Raw genomic sequence first — 18,429 nt, forward strand, 5'->3', positions numbered from 1 at the left:
CGAGATAAAGCGGGAGGAGCTCGCCGGGACGCCGGAAAATCGCTCTGACAGCGGAAGCGAACTGTAAAGCCAGAGACCTCGCGCACGGGCCGGCCCCGCCCAACTACACTTCCCACAGCCCTCTGCAGCCAGCCGGTTACCACGGAGACGGGCCGGGATTGTCGGCTCGGAGACTGTCCGTGGCCTGGGCCTCCGGGTGGCCGTACGCAGAACAGCCTCTACCCCCACGGCTTCCAAACGGGCCGGCCACGCGCGCCCGCCACCCAGCCCTTGACTCTGGAGGCCAAGGAGGCAGAGCCATTTGGCTGGGTCTGGGCCGCCGGGAGGAGGCTGAACTACATTTTCCAGGAGCCTCCGGGCACGCTCGCGCGGGGCACAGAAAAGGTAACATCGAGTTGTTGCCAAGGAGACCAGTCCCGGGGTATTTGGGCCCCTGAAGCCCGTGGACAGAGGTGTTGGAGACAAAGAAGAGAGATAGAAGAGAGAATGAGGATGGGAAACTTGTTTATAAAGCAACATAAAGAGTACACTCCCTCCTGTTTAACTTTGTTTCCACCAACGCTCAGGGCCAGCGTGAGCATCGCACAGCCCTCTGGGAAATGCAGATGGCGCTGCCCTAAGGGCTATGGGAAATGTAGTTATTGATTAACAGCCACTACCTCGAGCACCTACAGTAAGGGTATGGGATTGAATCCTCCCTGCTTCTCCCTTCTTTTCCACTCACAATGTTTACCTCCCCAATACTTACAGAATCTCTCCCTCTCTCTTCGTGCCAACCCTCAGTGCTGTATTTCAGACACTCCCTTAAATCTGTTCTCCTCACGGCCACCAAAGTAATTGTCCCTGCTCTCTTAGGGCTCTTACACAACCAAGTCCACATTACCAGCTGGCATGTATATTTGACCTCTCACCTACTGTCTCACACTAGTCTCCTCATATGTAAGAACCATTCTCTTTAGATTGTTCATCTCATTTGTGATTGATATCTTAAAGCCATTGCCACCACTTTTTTTTTTTTTTTTTTTTTTTGCGGTACGCGGGCCTCTCACTCTTGTGGCCTCTCCCGTTGCGGACTCTGGATGCGCAGGCTCAGCGGCCATGGCTCACGGGCCCAGCCGCTCCGCAGCATGTGGGATCTTTCCCGGACCGGGGTATGAACCCGTGTGCCCCGCATCGGCAGGCGGACTCTCAACCACTGTGCCACCAGGGAAGCCCATTGCCACCACTTTTTAAAAATGCAGAGCACAACTTCTTGCTTTTAACAGTTGCCCCCGCAAAAGGGTGATACATTCCAAGTGTAGCTGGATTTGCAAGATATTCTTGAAAAGTACTTGAAATAGGTTTCTATCAGTAGAAACCAAGTTCCTCATACTTTGATAAAATTAGGATTTTATTTCTCTGAACAAAATATTTCATTACATGATCTGGTTAATTCACACCTAGGTGTTTTCCAGGTCTTGTAAAGTCACACAAAAGATTAAAACAAAAACCAAAAACACGATGGTTCTTGTATGAATTACTTATCACAAAACTCCTGTAGGATTATAAACAAACAGTCTTAATAGATGTTTTTTTTTTTTTTTACACAACACTTTGAAAGTCTAAGATCTATAATCACCCTTGATCCAAAGAGCTGTAAGTGTGGAGTGAATCTGCCTGAGGCTTTAGAGAAAAGAGGCATACTTTTAAAGGCTATCAGAAAGCCTAGATAGGAGTGAACTGTACGATGTAAGAAGACAGATGAGGTGTTGCTCACATCAAAGCACCAAGAAACTTTCCTTTTGAAGTGGGAATACTTGGCAGACACAACATTTCCATTAGCTTTTAACTTCGGTAGGAAGAATGGCCCAGATCATAAACATAGAGAATTATTTAACTGATAAAGCAGTTTAGAAGTCACAGTCAAAAATACGTAATTTCTTCTTAACATTCAAAAGCAGAGTTTCCATCTTCCTCATTTATTTCTTTGGTTTTGGTTTTTAAAATGTAGAATCCTTCATTTCTTGCCTGAGGAAAGAGTATGTTTGTTGAAAAAGCATTCGCCAAGGCCAGGATATTCATGTAGTTCTCTGGAATCAGGTGGGGAAGGCTGAAGTCAAGATCTAGAAGGGCCACAGTTCAGAATGATTTTCTTAAGTGGTACCAATGCAGTTACCTTTTCAATGGGTATCAGGAGCACTGCTCTTTTATTAACTCTTATATGTTCTCAGTTACCAGCAAAGCTCCATCTGTTGTTATAGCAACTTAGCCTACACTTTGGACATAAGGGTCTTCTGGCGTTCCAGCAAATGTATAATGATCTCCAGGAGCTTTCCTGAACAATTTTGAGATATGGACATTCAGGTTACAATATAAGTTGTAATTTTCTTTACAACAGAGCTTCAGAATACTACTTGGTCATTTGATTGGTTTCAAGAAATATGATGGGGCTTCCCTGGTGGCACAGTGGTTGAGAGTCTGCCTGCCGATGCAGGGGACATGGGTTTGTGCCCCGGTCCGGGAAGATACCACATGCCGCGGAGCGGCTGGGCCCGTGAGCCATGGCCGCTGAGCCTGCGCGTCTGGAGCAGCGGGAGAGGCCACAGCGGTGAGAGGCCCGCGTACCGCAAAAAAAAAAAAAAAGAAAGAAAAGAAAAAAAAGAAATATGATGCTAGATCTATCTGCAACATACTTGCAAACCATTTTCTGGGTGGTTTAGCTCCAAAAATGGTTATTTGCCCTGCTGTTGTTGCTGTGGTTGTTACTGCTTTACTAGGTTCGGTCTCAAAGGGTGAGACTCTTAGCCAGGTCCACTTGTAAACTCATCTGCCCAGTTACACAAGGCAGTGGAAAGAGTGGCGGCGTGGGATCCAGTTCTGTCCCAGTCCCTAACTTGCTGAGTCACCTCGAACTAGTCCTTTGTCACTCCCCCAAAACCTGCTCGTCCTCTTCCATTAATGCCTCAGTGAACAGCATCTGTGGTAGGCTGAATAATGGCCGGCAAAGACATCAGTCCCCACTCCCTGTGACGTGCACATCCTGTAAATGATACTTTGCTTGGAAAAAGCGTCTTTGCAGATGTGACTAAATTAAGGATCTTTAGATGGGGAGATTATCCTGGGCCCTCAATGCAATTATAAGTATCCTTACAAGAATGAGGTAGAGGGAGATTTGAGTCAGATACACAGAGGCGAAGATAATGTGAAGATGGAGCAGAGAGAGATTTGAAGATGCTGGCCTTGAAGACTGGAGTGATGGGGCCACAAACCAAGGAACGACAGCAGCCACCTCTACACTCGTCCTCCTTCCGATCCAGCCCTCACACTGAGGTCAGAGGGGCTTTTCTACCATGGAGATCCGACCACATCAACCCGCAGTGAACATCCTTCAGTGGCAGCTCAAACCCTCACACCTTGGCCTGGCAGGCAGATTCTTAACCACTGCGCCACCAGGGAAGTCCTGGCCTCTTAAATTTTAAAACATTTTTCTCGATTCAAGGGCTCACAAGGGTTGTACTCTGGCTATGGACATAAATGAAAGCTGCTGGGTTAATTTTTCTATTGAGCTCTTGGATAATCATTAAAAATCAGATAAAAATAATCTCTGTTTTGGAGCTGTAGTCTCAAGATCAATTATTATTATTGCAGCTATTATGTAAAGAAGATTTACTACAGTTTGCATTAACGTAATCTTGTGTTCCTTGCAAAAGTTCCAACTGAGAGCAGGTCAGGCAGAAGGAAATTAACCTGGGCCTAAAATGTGCTCACGGATAATCCAGGCAGTTTACTAAGAGTTGACTGTAGTTCAGTCTAAATTTACCAGGGGGCTTCCCTGGTAGCACAGTGGTTAAGAATCCTCCTGCAAATGCAGGGGACACGGGTTCGATCCCTGGTCTGGGAATATCCCACATGCTGCGGAGCAACTAAGCCTGTGTGCCTCAACTACTAAGCCTGCACTCTAGAGCCCGTCAGCCACAACTACTGAGGCTGTGTGCCGCAACTACTGAAGCCAGTGCACCTAGAACCCGTGCTCCACAACAAGCGAAGCCACCACAGTGAGAAGCCCATGCACCTCAATGAAGAGTAGCCTCTGCTCGCCGCATCTAGAGAAAGCCCGCGCACAGCAACGAAGACCCAACGCAGCCAAAAATGAATAAATAAAATTTAAAAATAAATAAATAAAATTTAAAAATAAATAAATAAAATTTAAAAATAAATAAATAAAATTTAAAAATAAATAAATAAAATTTAAAAATAAATAAATAAAATTTAAAAATAAATAAATAAATTTACCAGGGAACTGTCGTTATCTGCCAACACCACTCTCTCAAGCAGACTGCCCACACACAGCCCTCTTCATTGTAAGAGTGAAACGCAGACAAGCATATATTTCATCTCGTGTCTCTACTTTTCTTCCACTCTCAGTTGAAAAGACCTACATCTAACTTTTTTTTTTTGGCTGCGTTGGGACATCGTTGCTGCGTGCGGGCTTTCTCTAGTTGCAGCGAGCAGGGGCTACTCTTCATTGCGGTACGAGGGAGTCTCATTGTGGTGGCTTCTCTTGTTGTGGAGCACGGGCTCTAGGCGCACTGGCTTCAGTAGTTGGGGCACGCAGGCTGTCGTGGCTCACGGGCTCTAGAGCACAGGCTCAGTAGTTGTGGCTCATGGGCTTAGCTGCTCTGTGGCATGTGGGATCTTCCAGACCAGGGATGGAACCCATGTGCCCTGAGTTGGCAGGTGGATTCTTAACCACTGCGGCACCAGGGAAGTCCCTACATCTAACTTTTGATCTACTTAATATATTTTCAGGTTGGCTGTATTAAAAAATTCAAAAAGTACAAATTATGGAAGAACAATAATTCGTAAGATCACTAAAACAAACTCACTTGTACAATAAGCTATAAACTCACCATATTTGCTTATCCCGAGCATTAAATCTTTTGACTATTTTTACAAATGGTTGTTATGACAACATCACATTGTTTTTCCCTGTATTACATGAAATAATATTTAAGAATTAAATTCAAAAAAAAAAAGAATTAAATTCCCCTGAGATAATAAAAAACGTTTTTAGAAGATGTATATGTATTCCAACTTCCAGTGTGATACGGTGTCCAGATATCAAGGACATCTAAATAAAAATAAAATCTTGCAGAGGTTAAATGCTAATATTTTTCAAGAATATCCTAGGCAAATTGTACAGATTAAGGAATGAAAATCACATTTAAACCAATGTACGTGGATTAAACTGTTGCTATCACTGGGCTATGACAGTTACAATTCCACAACTTTTACAGTATGGCATAATGTGAAGGGGTAAAAAAAAACCACCTCAGTTTTCCAGTTCTCTGGAGAGATCTGGGGCAAAGGTATCAGAATTCAATAACAGGAGTTTCTCAGCTGAACTGAGGACAGAGAATAGATGGTATGAGTCAACTCCCTGGCTGACTGTTACCTTTGGCTAAATAAGGAAAATGTCTTCTACAGCCAAAGGAAGATGAGAACCTTAGCAGGTGGATGGATTGCAGATCTGCACTGAAATTGGCTTCATGTGGGATGCGGAAGCGTCTAGGTGAAGGCCGGTTAGGTGATAATTGACATCTCCTCCCGGTCTCTGCTCTCAGACACTGAGTTGATTATGCTTCTTAAATACTTTATGAACTCCATTCTGATGTCTTCTGGGTCATCCTCAAGATTTGAGTGCACCAGCTTCAGCTTGTTCAAGGGTGGCGCTTAAAAAAGAAAATAATGTAATTAGGCATGAACTTTTAGTGAGGGGCTATTCCTAGCTCCAAAGGACCTGAGTCTTTTATTTTTTATTTTTAAAAAATATTTATTTATTTGGCTGAGCTGGGTCTTAATTGTGGCACGCAGGATCTAGTTCCCTGACCAGGGATTGAACGCGGGCCCCCTGCATTGGGAGTGAGGAGTCTTAACCACTGGACCACCAGGGAAGTCCCAGGACCTGAGTCGTACGGGAGCCAATTTCTTTAACTTTCCCAAGTCCAAAAATAAAGTTGTGCCTTGCTTGACACAATTTAACAGAGAAAGGTTTCATCACACTGCCACCTGGCAACAGGATCACAGCTCTCCAAGCCACTTCCAGGCCCTCTTTGTTCTTACACCAGAGGAAGGCATTTCTGAATTTTGAGTTGTTTTTTATGGTCACTTTGACACCTCTGTAATGGTGTGTGTCACATGCAAATTGGAGCTTAAAGGCAAGTCAGGAAAGAGTGTCCCTAATAGTACCGATGAGTGGCTAAAACCAGGTTTTTTTCCCCTCTTAGTGTCTGCCGACTTTTAAAGTGTCTGCATCCTGGCCTGGATGGTACAGCAGATCTTCCAACCCAGCAGTTCTGATTTACGTGGTAAGAAAAACAAATGTCTAGGACACAGCAGATGCTCTTTAGCTGCACAGGGCTGCTGGTTTCCAAGACACAGGGCAATACACAAATGCCCAGAGCATTTCAGACTACAGCAGAAAGGAGAAGTGCAGGCTTCCTACCCAAAGCCAGATTTCCTTTGTCACTCCCAGAGCCTGGTTTGTGGTGTGCAATTAACAGACATTGGGTGTCCTGTAAAAACTGCTGCTGGACGAAGCAGGAGTACCACATCTCAGTTTCCTTCAGGTGGCCCGGGATGTCAGCATTGAAGACGACCACCACCCCGTGAGAGTCCTTCATCAGGGCTGGCCAGCAAGACTCGAACCTGTGTGGCAGAAAAGGACGCAGCGTGAAGGGCAGGTGGCTCTGGCTTCTGCATTTGTTTTGTTTCTAATTTTTAGTGGAGTAGAGTTGATTTACACTGTTGTGTTAGTTTCTGCTATACAGCAAAGTGATCCAGTTATACATATACACATATCCACTCTTTTTTAGATTCTTTTCCCATATAGGCCATTATAGAGTATTGAGTCCCCTGTGCTATGCAGTAGGTCCTTATTAGTTACCTATTTTATACACAGTAGTGTGTATATGTCAATCCCACTCTCCCAATTTATCAGCCCCCCGCCACTTCCCTCCCTGGTAACCGTATGTTTGTTTTTTACATCTGTGACTCTATTTCTGTTTTTTGTGTGTGTGTGTGGTATGCGGGCCTCTCACTGTTGTGGCCTCTCCCGTGGTGGAGCAGAGGCTCCGGATGCGCAGGCTCAGCGGCCATGGCTCACGGGCCCAGCTGCTTCGCGGCACGTGGGATATTCCCAGACCGGGGCACGAACCCGTGTCCCCTGCATTGGCAGGCGGACTCTCAACCACTGCGCCACCAGGGAAGCCCTCTATTTCTGTTTTATAAACAGAAATATTTATTTTATAAATAAGTTCACTCGTACCACTTTTTTTCGATTCCACGTATAAGCAATGGTTCTGGTTTCTAACTGTGGACTTTGAAAATGATGTCTAAGTATTAATCATGGATGGATAACCTCTCACTATATCATAACCCAGTCACTAAAGTTTCAAGAGCAATGCGTGTCACCAGTAATTGATGGAGCCCCTAACACATGCTAGGAAGGGCGCTCGCTAGGCCCAAGTCCAAGGTGCCTGGCAGGCAGCTGATTTTTGAATCATTTGATGGAGCAAATGCTCTAAAGGAAACGTACTTTGGATCGCCACTGCAGTCCCAGAGCTCAAATTCACACCCCGTGCTTTTGTCGTTGCTCGTAACGTGTGGGTTCTCAAATTCCAGGATCCTAAACATAAAAACAAGAGCAGCACCTCTCCTTAGGAAACATTATACTTTGGGGATGCCAAAGTCAGGGGCGGGTGATGGTCAGGGACTGCGTGGGACGCGGACTGGTCAGGGCTCACCTCACTCCTTGGGTTGGGTTGTATTCGGTGATGTCAGAAGATTCTGTCAGGAAGTTGGCCAAAACAGTTTTTCCACTCTGTGACAATGAAGACAGTGAAAGATCGTTGCTGAAGAGCAGAAAAGTAAACCATAAGCAGGCCCTCCAATAGCCAGCCTGGACCCAGGTGGGATGCAGTAGAGGCCACGGCCGCCCTGAGATCACCAGCGCAGAGGGCTCTCTCTGGCTGGGTGGGCACAGCCTGCTCTGGGTTGCAGGGAGCACAGATTTCAGTGCTGGCTCTGCTGCTGGATGACTTTACCTGCTTCCCATCAGAGGGAATAGCTAGTTCAAAGGCACCAGGCAGGAATGGACGTGGCACATTTAAGGACTAGAAAGGCTGGTAAATTAGAAGAGTAGTAAGGGAGAGGGAGATGTGTATGTGCAGAAATAATTTTGTTGTTGAAGCTAGGTAATGGATACTAGGGTTCATTGTGCTCTCTCCCCTTGTATATGTTTGAGAATTTCCATTTAAAAAAGATATCTGTGTTCGTTTTGCTTTTCATAATTCCGAGCATATTGTTGTTACTTGCCTATTTAACAGTTTAAGTCTTGGAGAGCTCTCTGTGTCAGTTTACATGGATTTGCCTTATTTTGTTTCACTGCTGCACTAAGTAAGAATGTACCTTAGTTTATCCAGACATTTGCTCATTGATGGGCACCGAGGGTGTTTCCATCTGTTCAACACTGTATAAGACTCATGGGGAACGTGGAGGAGTCTTTAGCTACAGTAGCTTTACAGAAATGTAACTGCCACCTAAAAGCTGTGCACATTTAAAATTGCAATCCCAGAATACTCCGTTCCCTGAAAGCATTCTAACACTGCATGTTTTCAATATTCTAAACTTTTCTCATCCGAACTGATGAGCAGATAAGTGCCATCTGTTTGTTCTGCGACTGGGCGAGTGAGCATCTCTTCATTCTTATTCGTCAGTTGTATTTCCTGTGCACAGACTTTGCTACGTTATCTTGAGTTGCTTCTCTTTTTTTTATTGATTCTTAAACTTTCCTGTATGTTCTACCTATGAGTCCTTTCTTTGTCATGCATTTTGCTAATACGTTCCCCTGGCTTTAACTTTGCTGTCATTTCTTTTAAGGCTTCTTCATTTTTGTGTTGTGTTTAAGACCTTCCCCGTCACAAGATTAAAATCATAGCTTTCCATATATTCATCTACTACAGTGGTTCCCAGCAAGTGGTCCCTGGACGACCAGCATCAATAAAATGCAGATTCTCAGGTCCCTCCCAGACCTACTGAATCAAAACTCTGGGATAGGACCAGCGAGTTGTGCGACTGACCACCAGGCAGTTCTGATGGGTGTTTAAGTTGGAGAGTTATTCATTTACTACTTCCACAGTTGTTCTTTTACACATTTAGCTTTTTAGTCCATCCGAATTTTATTCTTGTGTACGGTGTGAAGTACACAGGTAGATTTAATCCCCCGCCATCACCACCCACGTGGAAAAGCTAAATGTTCCAAAACCAGGTAATGGTTCAGTCTTTCCTCCTGGTTTTCTTGTTCCACAGACATATCTCATTAGGGAGAGCCACAGGCGCAAAGGAGAGTCGTGAGATCTAGGCTCTGATTCCATAACGCCACTCACTACCTTGGGCCTTCGGGCCTTAGTACAACCGGGTCGAGGTCTGGGAACACCGAGTTCACGGTGAAGCCAGCGGCGCACACCAGGATGGGCGCGGTGGGACTGGGCTCCCGGCTCCTGGGCCCCACGCCCGCCCGGGTCCCGCTTGCCGCCCCGCCGGCCCAGGCCTCACCTCGCAGGGCCCCACGAAGAGGATCTTGGCCTTCAGCATCGCGGCCCGCAGCCCGCAGACCCGCCGGAACCCCAGGCGCTGCCAGAGTCCTCGCCTCCGTCAGGGCGGAGCGGAAGCCGCCGCGCCGGTTGGCTGCCTTCGTTCCCATGGAGACGGGAGCGGCCGCGGGGGCCGACGGGAGTGGGCGGGTTTCTGCCGGGGCGGCGGGGGGGGCCGGGCACCCGAGGGGCTCTGGGGTGGTGTGCCGGCCACCTAGTGGGCGGCGTGGTTTTCGGGTTGGGGGTGGGCGGCAAGGCAAAGCAAGAGGGTAAGAGGGAAGTAAAAAACCCGGATCCAGATTCACTTGTGAGCGAGGAAGCCCGCAGAGCTCGCGGGGTCCCAAATCTCCTTTATTCCTCCCCGTAACCCTGAGAGCTGAACGGGCCAAGTAGCTGGTGAGGTGGGGTGGGAACCAGGCATCTGACGCCTATATCACTCTGGCATGATACTGTCCACATTGAGAACGGATTTATCATATCCCTGGCCCAGTCTAGAAAAGGTCAGGGAGAAAATGAGTCTCTATGGTTCACCACTCACCATCATTTGGATAATCTGGGAGAAACCCAAAGGATGATAATATCCCGGCCTTGTTCACGGGCAGTGCAGGTGTCTGAACGCATTGCTACTAAATTCAGTCACCAGGTCAGTTTTAAATTACGGAGGCGGAGCCCGTTCAGAAATTTGGGTGAGGCCATGAGGCCATTGTATGCTAAGGGTGCCAATACAAAATACGCTAGTCCCCCAGAAGTGCTAGTATAACAACTACAACAAGAACAACAACAAAACCAAAATAAATCCAATACCAAACTGCTTTTTTTGCAATACAAGGTGAACTGGGACTTCCCTGGTGGCTCAGTGGTTAGGAATTGGCCTGCCAGTGCAGGGGACACAGGTTCGTTCCCTGGTCCGGGAAGATCCCACATGCCACGGAGTAACTAAGCCCCTGCGCCACAACTACTGAGCCTGCGCTCTAGAGCCCGCGAGCCGCAACTACTGAAGCCGGCTCGCCTAGAGCCCGTGCTCCGGAGCAAGAGAAGCCATTGCAGTGAGAAGCCCGTGCAGCGCAACGAAGAGTAGTGCCTGCTCGCCGCAACTAGAGGAAGCCAGCGCACAGCAACGAAGACCCAACACAGCCAAAAAAACAAAAAAACCCAAGGTGAACTGTAAGGAAGAGTCTGCCTTAAGTTCAAGATGTCTTTAACTGATTGATTGAATCAATATCTTTTAAATGAATGCCTGCTGTGTGTTCTTCTAGGTACTGGGGATGTGCCTGTACCTCTTGAAGCTGTCATTCCAGTGGAGTAGATGGATATTAAGGAAACAAGTTAATAAAAAAAGTACTCTCAGGTAGAGACAATTTTAGATATTGGTAAATGCTATGAATAAAAATAAATCACTAAAGAGTGTGAAGGAGCCAATTTTGGATGGAGTAGTCAAGGCAACACCTTGGTGCAGAGGTGACATTAAAGCAGAAAACTGAGTAAAGAGAGGGCGCAGATAAAGCATTGAAAGATGTAGGGTATGAGCAATGCAGCAGAACAGCAAGAGCAAAGACACTGAGGTGGAAATAAACGTGGTATGTTCCAAAAATAGCCCAGAGGGCCTGTGACACCGGTGCAGGAAGAGTAAGGAGAAGAGTGGTATGGTAGGAGATGCTTTTGGAGAGGTTGTATAAGACTTTGGGGATTCATTCTGAGGGTGATTGGAAGCCTGTGCCAGGATTGTATTTGGCTATGTGTCATAGAAACTCCACCACAGCAACTTAACCAAATAAGGGATTTATTATTTTCTCACCTAACAAGGAATCCAAGGATGGGCGTACAAGGGCTGATGCAGCTGCTTTCTCCTTACTTTCCTGACGTCTTTGCTCCGCCTTTGTGTATTTGCTTTCTAGGCAGGAACAAAGGAGAAGAGCAAAGGTCAAAAGATATAGAGTACTACAGACTCCCTTTTCTCAGGAAAACAATGGCTTCCTTAGAATCCCTATCCAGTGATTTCTCCTTCTGTCTCATTGGTTAGAACTGTGTCACGTAGCCTCCATAACTGCAAAGGAATCTGGGAAATATAGATTGTAGCTTTGCACATTTCTTTTCCCAAGAAGTGGGGCCCAGAGTGGGAGTGGGGGTGGGGATGGGGAGTTGATATTGGCTAGGAAACTGGCCAGCCAAAAAAGTCATCATGGAAGATTCTGAGCAGTGGATTGACATGGATCTGATTTATGTTTAAAAGTGATCACCGGCTGCCGTGTGGAGCAAAGGGGACAAGCGTGGATGCATACATGGCAATTAGGAGGGTATTCAGGTAGCTTAAGAGAGGGATGATGGTGGTTTGGCTAGGGCAGCAGTGGAGGTTGGATCTGGGACACATTTTGAAGGTAGAAGTAGCAGGAGTTGCTGATGGATTAGATGTCAGGGAAAGAGGAGTTAAGGATGAGTCCCAGGACATTGACGTATGAATGTCATTATTCATTGACATGAATAATGTTTGCCATTTCCAGACTTGGGAAGACTGGGGCAGGGTTTGTGGTGGGAGATTAAGAGTTCTATTTTGGTTATGTTAGTTTTGAGATGCCTGCTAGTTGTTGAGGGAGAAATGGGATATAAGAGTCTGTACCTGATGGGTGAGGTAAGGACTAGAGCTATAAATCTGGACAAGATATCACTCAGCATGTGGAATGCCATGAAAGCCATGGACTAGATGAGAACTCGTAGCGGGTAAGTGTTGGCAGAGAAGATAAGTGTAGACAGATAGTGCCCTGGGACACTCTTCTATTTAGCGGAGAATCTAGCAAAGAAAACTGAAAAGGATCGTCCACAGAGGCAGGAAGGAAACTAGGAGAGTATGGCATCATGCAAGCCAAGTCAGGATCGTGTTGCAAGACAGGGAGTGATCCATTTTGTCAGATGCTTCCAAGAGATCCAGAGAAGTCAAGGAAGGTGAAGAATCAACCATCAGATGTGGTGGAGGTCACTGATCATTTTTTTAAAAGTACTTTTCACTTACTATCTTTAAACACATGACCACACATACATATAGCTTTGTAAAAATGGCTAAATATGGTCATGCGTTTGCTTTCTTTTGGTGCAATTTCCTTTTTCTTTTTTTGTTTGGCTCCCTTACCTCACCCTTGACCTCTCCCTTTCCCTCTTCACTGCTTGAAGTTTTCATTCTAGTGAAGAGACAGACAGTGAGTAAACTCCCAATGGAGAGGCTATGATTACAACCTGGGGTACATCGTTCAGTATTTTTCTCCATACATCTTATAAATCCCCATTCTACAAGGCTCTAAATACATAGAGATCTGTAACAGGTTGCTAAAAGGGTGACTCTGTCCAATTTTGGCTGAGGCTTTTTTTTTTTTTTTTTTTTTTTCCTATACGTGGGCCTCTCACCATTGTGGCCTCTCCCGTTGCGGAGCACAGGCTCTGGACGCGCAGGCTCAGCAGCCATGGCTCACGGGCCCAGCCGCTCCGCGGCATGTGGGATCCTCCCGGACCGGGGCACGAACCTGTGTCCCCTGCATCGGCAAGCGGACTCTCAACCACTGCGCCACCAGGGAAGCCCTGGCTGAGGCTTTAAAGGCTGACAATAGGTGTTTAGTGTCTCCCAGAGTCTAGTCCCTTTCTGTAGAACTTAAGCACATCACCTGGAAGTTATCAGAGTCGTGAAGTTGAAGAGGGAGAGAGGGAAAATTTCTTTGAAGAGCATGCTGTTTGCTCATCTCGGGTCAAGTGAGACATGAGTCTTCAGAGAACTTGTATCCCCTGGCATTTGGGCAGCCCCCTGTTTTCACAATGCACCTTTGAAGATTATGTGCTTGAATCCTTAGATTGGGGTTCTGGAAGAAGAGGAGGGATGCATTCTCAGTTGATGAAAAATGAAGATGGAGTGGAAATAATCTGGATGGAGGGGCTTTGTATTTTGGGTGTGAATTAATTTGACTGAAATAACAAAACTGTATTCTAGTGTGAAGGTTGACAGTCTAGAGATGGTACAGCAGCACAAAAATGGCCTCATGCACCAGGTTCTTTACACCTTTTTTTCTCTGCTGTCCTAAGGTTTAGTCTTTGTCCTCATGCTTGTTACCTCATAGTCACAAGATGGCTGCTGTGCCTCCAGGCATCATGCCTGCAATTAAGGAAAGAAGAAGCAGGAAGAGCATATGCTTTTCTGGTTGAGTCTGTCCTTTTTTTTAAAAATTAACATTATTTAGTCATAATTTACATATAATAGAGTATACCTATTTTTTTTTGCGGTACGCGGGCCTCTCACTGCCGTGGCCTCTCCGATTGCGGAGCACAGGCTCCGGACGCGCAGGCTCAGCGGCCATGGCTCACGGGCCCAGCCGCTCCGCAGCATGTGGGATACTCGCGGACCGGGGCACGAACCCTTGTCCCCTGCATCAGCAGGCGGACTCTCAACCACTGCGCCACCAGGGAAGCCCGAGTATACCTATTTTAAGTGTTCTTTGAGTTTTGAAAAATACGTAGACTCCTATACATTTACTATCTTACCATCTTGCTCAAGATATGGAGCTCGAGTCTAGATGGGGAGACCAACCTATATTGTGCTTTTCACCTTGTGCTTTTCCAAATATAATCTCATTTTAATTCACAACTGGAGCTATTACTAAAAGGCACGTGATGAGTCCATACCCTAAATTGATGTCAGGGAGGAGGCAGGAACCATGAGGCTTTGCAGTGGTTCTCCTTTCTGTGTGAAAAGATGCTGTGTCTCCTCTGTGCACAGAAATGGCTTTGCCTCTCAGTCTGCACCAGCTGTGTCGGGTCCAGAGTCAGGGCTTCCTCAGCCCCTGTGTTTCCTGAGCCTCACTGGGAAATGCTACATCCTTTAACAACCCGTGACTTCTTTGAAGAGTCTTATTCATGTTTCGGTCCACTGGACCCAGTTCAAAGCTTGGTGCACAGTAGGTGCTCAATAAATTTCAGTTCCATCTCCCTCTCTCCCCACACATGCATGCAGACACATATACACATTCATTGATTCTATAAATATGTAAGTTAATGAAAGTTCCCTTATACTTGCCTTGGGCGCTTTAGTTTTTGTTTCCAGGTGAGAGAAATAAAAATTGTGAATTGCTTTACATTTCTTGGATATAGTTACTATATAAATTTGGGATTATTATTATAGTAGATTACTGAAATACTTTGCTTTATGACTTTCATTTTAATTAGAAGAGGTTGACTTCAGATGGCTTAATACCCAGCCTTTGGTCCTGAAGGGAGCAATATGACATTGGCAGGGACCAGACCTGGATGACCTAAGAGTAATTTTTCTCCTGATTCTGTGACTTGATGCAATAAAACCTCTCACTTGAAAAAACTCAAAGAAATACATTTGACATATTTCAAATCCTTTCTATAAACTGTTGAAAAGATTTAATATAACCGCCCTGTCATAAAATCTTTAATTTGAGTTGACCTTGCATGGTCCCAATTCTTACACATGCAGTTTTTATTACTAAAGAGTAAGTGATGGATTTCCTGTTATTCAAGGGAATAAAAATGCCCTTCAATCACCTCCTCCTACAACATAGAGATGTGAACATATTCGGATGAACTCTCAAAGATAGGAATGATCACAAAATGGATTGTAACCTGGAAGTATTTTGTCTTCTATTAATGCGGGCATCCCTTATTTTTATTATTGTCTTTTAAAAAGCTCTAGCCAAGGATAAGGTTCAGCAAGTTTGGTTTAGGGAAAGTTCAATAAGATAAAATTATTTTTCGTCAATTCCCATTAGAAAGCCTGAGCTGTGCTTTCAATGTATATGACAAAAAAATTCCCAGGGGGTTGAAGATAAAACTTTTGGCGAAAACAATGAAACAGGGATGTGGCATAACTAGGACCTTTTGTCTTCATTTGGCAGTGTCCTGCATGCAGGCTTTGGGGAGGCAGTTGTGTGGTGGCAAGAGCACTGATTTCGGGGTAAGCCGGGATTTGAAAGTAGCTGAGTGATCCGTAGAAGATTACTTATACTCTTGGGCTCAGTGGGAGCCAGCATTCAAGATGGCCCCATGACTCTCTCTTCTTGGTTTTCATGCTCTTGTGTAGTCCCTCTTGCACTGAATAGGGCTGACCTGTGTAACCAACAGGGTAGTGAGGGATATGTGACTTCTGAGGCTGGGTCATAAAAAGACAGTGTAACTTCTGTCTTCCACACTCTTTGATCAATCGTTCTGGGGCAGGCCAGCTGCCGTGTCTTAAGGACACAAGCTACCGTGTGGAGAGCCCCGTGGGGTGAGAAACTGAAGCCTCCTGCCTACCAGCTGGCAGCAACCTGCTGGCCACGTGAGGGAGCCATCCTGGCTGGATCCTCCTGGTCCAGTCAAGCCTTCGGATGACTTGCAACTCTGCCAACATCTTACCTACAACCTTGTGAGAGATTCTGAGCCGGAACCACCCAGCTAAGCTACTCCCAAACTCTTGACCCACAGAAACTGAGATAATAAATGTTTACGGTTGCTTTAAGGTGCTAAGTTTTGGGGAAATTTGTCATGTAGCAATAGATAACACCGAACCTTAGTGTCTCACCCAGTGAAATGGCGTTCCTAGACCAATCCTATAGGATTTTTAGGAGGATTGAATGAGATAAGATGTACAAGCAATCCAGCCCAGTTCCTGGTACATTAGGTGGTTGGTATCTGGCGATTACCATCTCTTGTAACACTCTCAGATCTTTATAACACTTGCGATGTTTTTGATGTACTCTTTCCATGCCCTGGATCACAAGAGTTTTCCCACTATACTGATTGTACCTTTTGAGCACTAATTTACCTTTGCTGTCCCCCTCCCCCCTCCTCTTGGAGGAGGGAGCATTTATATGTTTAACTTATTGCAAATAAGTTAATGCCTTGACTAACACATGATCTGTTCCTGTTGAAATTTCTTCATAGAGAGTTTCTTCACTCTTGCTGAACTTCGCTAATTTCCTGCTTTCTCGACTTAGTTTGCTCCAGATTCTGTTTGCTTGAAATGAAGGCTACTGTCCAGTCAACAGGTAGCTGCAAATTCCAGCCCCATGCATTACCTAAAGAAGTCTTCATTAACTCACCTCCCACACTGAGATTTTGTTTAGGAGCAAATTAGGTCACGTAGGCATGTGAAACCGTAGCTGACGATGCCTGGGAAACACTGTGATACACCTGTGGATTGCTTAGAAGGTTTGTGTTACGGAGTGGGCAACATTTGTGTATTCATGGAAAGATTTACTTTCCTAATGCAGTTTCAGGTTTGATGCGTTGTCTCTTCCGGGGCCAGACCTTAATCTGAAATTTAACCAAGATGATTCTAGAGCCTTCTTTTCTGAAAGAATGCCACCCTCATATAAAGCTGTTTTGAAATGTCGTCTTTATTATTCAGGTCTGGTGAGGCCACAGGAGCTGGTTGCAGTTGGGAAGAGAGTTTGTTCTCACAATTCCTAAGAGGAGGGTGCATATCGCCCCGTGGGGGACCACGTGGGGAAGCACCAGGGTCAGTGAAAAGACAGAAGGAGCAAGAGAAAATTGTGGGCAGGAGCCTGTATTGTGGTTTCTGTAGGAAGGAGAGGCTAAGGCAGGGTCAGCAGGATTCGGGTTGGCTGGTTGGAATCATTTCAGGGGCTCTGGGATGTAGGGGCTGTCCCTGGTTGCCTGACACCTGGCCCTCAGGTGATTCGGGCGGGGGGACAGTGGTCCAGAGTTTGAGAGAAAGGAGGTGGTTGGGATGTGGGCTCCGGATGGGTTGGTTTGCATATGAAAAGCATGCTCAGAGGCAGGCCTGTGGTTTACAGTCTCTAGGAATTAGCTAGTCCGGGGAGGGGTGGTCTCTCCAGAGTCAGCGATGCCCTGGATGTTGAAGCATCAGAAGCACATGGTTCCTTCAAAAGCCCATCACTTGATAGTAGTTAACATATTATAAAATGTACCTTTTGACTTTCAATAAAGGTCATTATTTTTATAGACTGTTTTTGCCACTTGGTATGGATGGGTTGAAGGATTTACTCATTGCTTTAATACTGTATATTTAAACCTTTTTTTCTCTTTTACTTACATTTAATTTTTAAGCTAAAACAACGTATGAAAGGAATATCCGTATGTGTTTTTTAAAGTCTATAACGAAAAATAGTGAGAATTCACCTCTCACCGCATTCCCCACACTGTCCCCCTACCTGTCACCCAGACAACCACTTCCACCCACTTCTTTTGGTAGTTATCTTTATAATACAAAATTTTTATGCTTACACTGTTTTTTTTCTCAACATATCATTTTTAGACATAGTGTATCGATTGACTTTTCTGTTATGATAATATGTGAAGTATTAGCTTTCTTTTTTTTAATATATATTTTTTAATTTGGCCACACCATGGGGCTCACGGGATCTTAGTTGCCTGACCGAGGATTGAACACGTGCCCCCTGCAGTGGAAGCGCGGAGTCTTAACCACTGGACTGCCAGGGAAGTCCCAGTATTAGCTTTCTTGTTACCACCTCCACCTGTTGTCTCCCCATCCTCTCAGTACAGTTGAATCACTATTTTTTATTTTATATCAGTAATCAGGTATACCTTTTGTTAATAGGTTGTATTTGGAGATGTAATTATTGTGTGATGGAGTGCAGAAAAACTCTTTCAGTCCCTCTTTTAGAGGTGGGAGAGCTGGGGTCAGGAAGACCCTCGTTGGGCGGTACTGCGTGGCACCCTACACGGGGAAGAGGAGCCGGGAACAGCTGTTTCCTCGTGGGAGCACCTGCCCTCCAGGCCAGGCTGGAGAAGCATCCAAGGTGCCCTAGCAAGATAA

At 45.6% G+C, this 18,429-nt stretch overlaps 1 protein-coding gene across 1 annotated transcript; it reads right to left on the bottom strand.

The window, feature by feature from the left end:
• Window positions 1-4,779: 4,779 nt before the first annotated feature.
• IFT22 (intraflagellar transport 22) lies at window positions 4,780-9,742 on the bottom strand. The gene is made up of 5 exons (XM_024745469.1): window positions 9,595-9,742; window positions 7,785-7,861; window positions 7,577-7,666; window positions 6,485-6,687; window positions 4,780-5,711 (listed from the first exon to the last, which is right to left on the bottom strand). Exons 1-5 carry the CDS (start codon window positions 9,631-9,633, stop codon window positions 5,563-5,565), a joined length of 558 nt encoding a protein of 185 aa, XP_024601237.1. The 5' UTR covers window positions 9,634-9,742; the 3' UTR covers window positions 4,780-5,562.
• Window positions 9,743-18,429: the final 8,687 nt, after the last annotated feature.

This window comes from Neophocaena asiaeorientalis, unplaced genomic scaffold (genome assembly GCF_003031525.2).
Source record: "Neophocaena asiaeorientalis asiaeorientalis breed wild unplaced genomic scaffold, Neophocaena_asiaeorientalis_V1.1 scaffold461, whole genome shotgun sequence".
In the NCBI taxonomy this organism is placed as follows: domain Eukaryota; kingdom Metazoa; phylum Chordata; class Mammalia; order Artiodactyla; family Phocoenidae; genus Neophocaena; species Neophocaena asiaeorientalis.

Coding starts and splice junctions, on each gene's coding strand:
- IFT22 (XM_024745469.1), bottom strand. CDS start 9,633: ATGCTGAAGGCCAAGATCCTCTTCGTGGGGCCCTGCGAG. Junction 7,667..7,784: donor AACCCAACCCAAGGAGTGAG/GTGAGCCCTGAC, acceptor TTTTATGTTTAG/GATCCTGGAATTTGAGAACC. Junction 6,688..7,576: donor GACTGCAGTGGCGATCCAAA/GTACGTTTCCTT, acceptor TCTGCCACACAG/GTTCGAGTCTTGCTGGCCAG.